The 1,518-nt window shown below is 36.5% G+C and overlaps 1 protein-coding gene across 1 annotated transcript; it reads left to right on the top strand.

Moving 5' to 3' along the window:
* The first annotated feature begins 404 nt into the window (after positions 1 to 404).
* On the top strand, positions 405 to 758 carry LOC139883768 (F-box protein CPR1-like). The gene has a single exon (XM_071867903.1). The coding sequence runs from the start codon at positions 405 to 407 to the stop codon at positions 756 to 758; it is 354 nt and encodes a 117-aa protein (XP_071724004.1).
* The last annotated feature ends 760 nt before the right edge of the window (positions 759 to 1,518 follow it).

The raw sequence follows: 1,518 nt of genomic DNA, 5'->3' as shown, positions 1-1,518 counted from the left end.
TATACAAAACTCAATTTTTCACTGTTGTTATTTACACGAAAATTTTATTCAAAAATGTGTTCGGTGCTCAAATTTTCCTTTTATGTTGCCGGACTTGGTTGTGATGCACCCAACGATGGCTACAAGGTCGTTTGGGTCGATCGCTCCTTCGACAAATTAACCAAATGTTGGGCTTCCACTTCGCTATTTACAGTCTGAAAGAAAATGTTTGGAGAGAGGTAAGCGAAATTTGTTCTCACTCCTTGACAATACTCTCCCTTGGCTTTATTTCTGGAAAAATTCATTTCTTTGTTCCTGGAAGGGAAGCTAAAATGATTGTGAGTTTTGATTTATCTACGGAGAAGCTTGAAGAAGTGCCACTGCATGATTCTATGATTTCAAGCGAAATCGATCTCTATTTTTAAATGCTAGGAGGTTGTCTTTGTGTCGGAATTTACTATCGCGGACGTGTAGATAAATGGGTGATGAAGGAATATGGTGTAAAGGAGTCTTGGACAAAGCTCTTTTCATTTGAACTAAAAGAAGGCACATTTCAGTCTCCGATAGCGTATTCCAGGAACGGAGATTGGTTACTGATGAAACTTTGTCTGCAACAACACCCTGAGCTGCGTCAACAGCTTTGTTGGTATGACATAGAGGGCGGAAAGATAGAATCTCTTGAGAAACTGAACAATTTGATGCCAAAGACTTTCTCTGCAAAGGTCATGGTGGAAAGCCTTGTTTCACTTGAGCATGTTATGCAAGAGGAAGCTAATTAAGAGGAAGCGAGAGAATGCATAATGGGCGTGACAATGAAGTAGAGGTGAGATAACCCTAATATTAGCATTATCTAGTTGTCATGTAACATCCAAATTATGTAGTATGATTTCAATATGGTTTCATGAGGTAGATGAAATTGGTTTTATAAATGGGATATCTAGCACTGATTTTGATTGTTTCATATGTGCTTCACTGATTGCATACATTTAACATCATTGAGAAATGAAAATTTTCTATTATGTGGTTCTTCAAAAAAATTACTCTTATGTTTTGTCTTCAAGGTGTAGTCACTGTATTCATCAATCATAAGTCTCTTGTATCTTTCATTCAAATTGTAACATTAAAGTCCATCACAAATCATTTTATCCACAAAATAGTTTAGTTGATACACATGACAAAGAAGGTGATACAAAGAGATGATAGGAATAACCAATTAGTAAAAGTAAACTTCATGTGTTATGTGATAACTATCACTAAAATCGAATTCATGATCTATCAAATAACTACGGTATATAATCTTCTACTCTTTGAGTTTATTATTAAGTATGGGATTGTATACTTAAATGTGACAAACTTCCACATTAAGAAAAATGCTCCCAATGTAAAAAAAACCTTTCTTGTCTTTTTGCCTCTCTCGCCACCGCCTCCTCTTCCGACGGAGGGGAGGCTCTCTTTCTCTCCATTTTCCTCTCCTTCCCATTTTCTTTATCTCTCTCTCTTCTCCCCTTTGGCTTCTTTTTCGTCCTTTGGTTTGTTGTG

The sequence above is a fragment of the Rutidosis leptorrhynchoides genome, unplaced genomic scaffold (genome assembly GCF_046630445.1).
Source record: "Rutidosis leptorrhynchoides isolate AG116_Rl617_1_P2 unplaced genomic scaffold, CSIRO_AGI_Rlap_v1 contig448, whole genome shotgun sequence".
Taxonomy (NCBI): Eukaryota; Viridiplantae; Streptophyta; class Magnoliopsida; order Asterales; family Asteraceae; genus Rutidosis; species Rutidosis leptorrhynchoides.
The sequence above is the reverse complement of the archived record's forward strand: the minus strand, read 5'-3'. Positions and strand labels throughout refer to the sequence as shown.

What these genes read in the sequence shown, in the direction of transcription:
- LOC139883768 (XM_071867903.1), top strand. Translation starts at nt 405, where the DNA reads ATGCTAGGAGGTTGTCTTTGTGTCGGAATTTACTATCGCGGACGTGTA.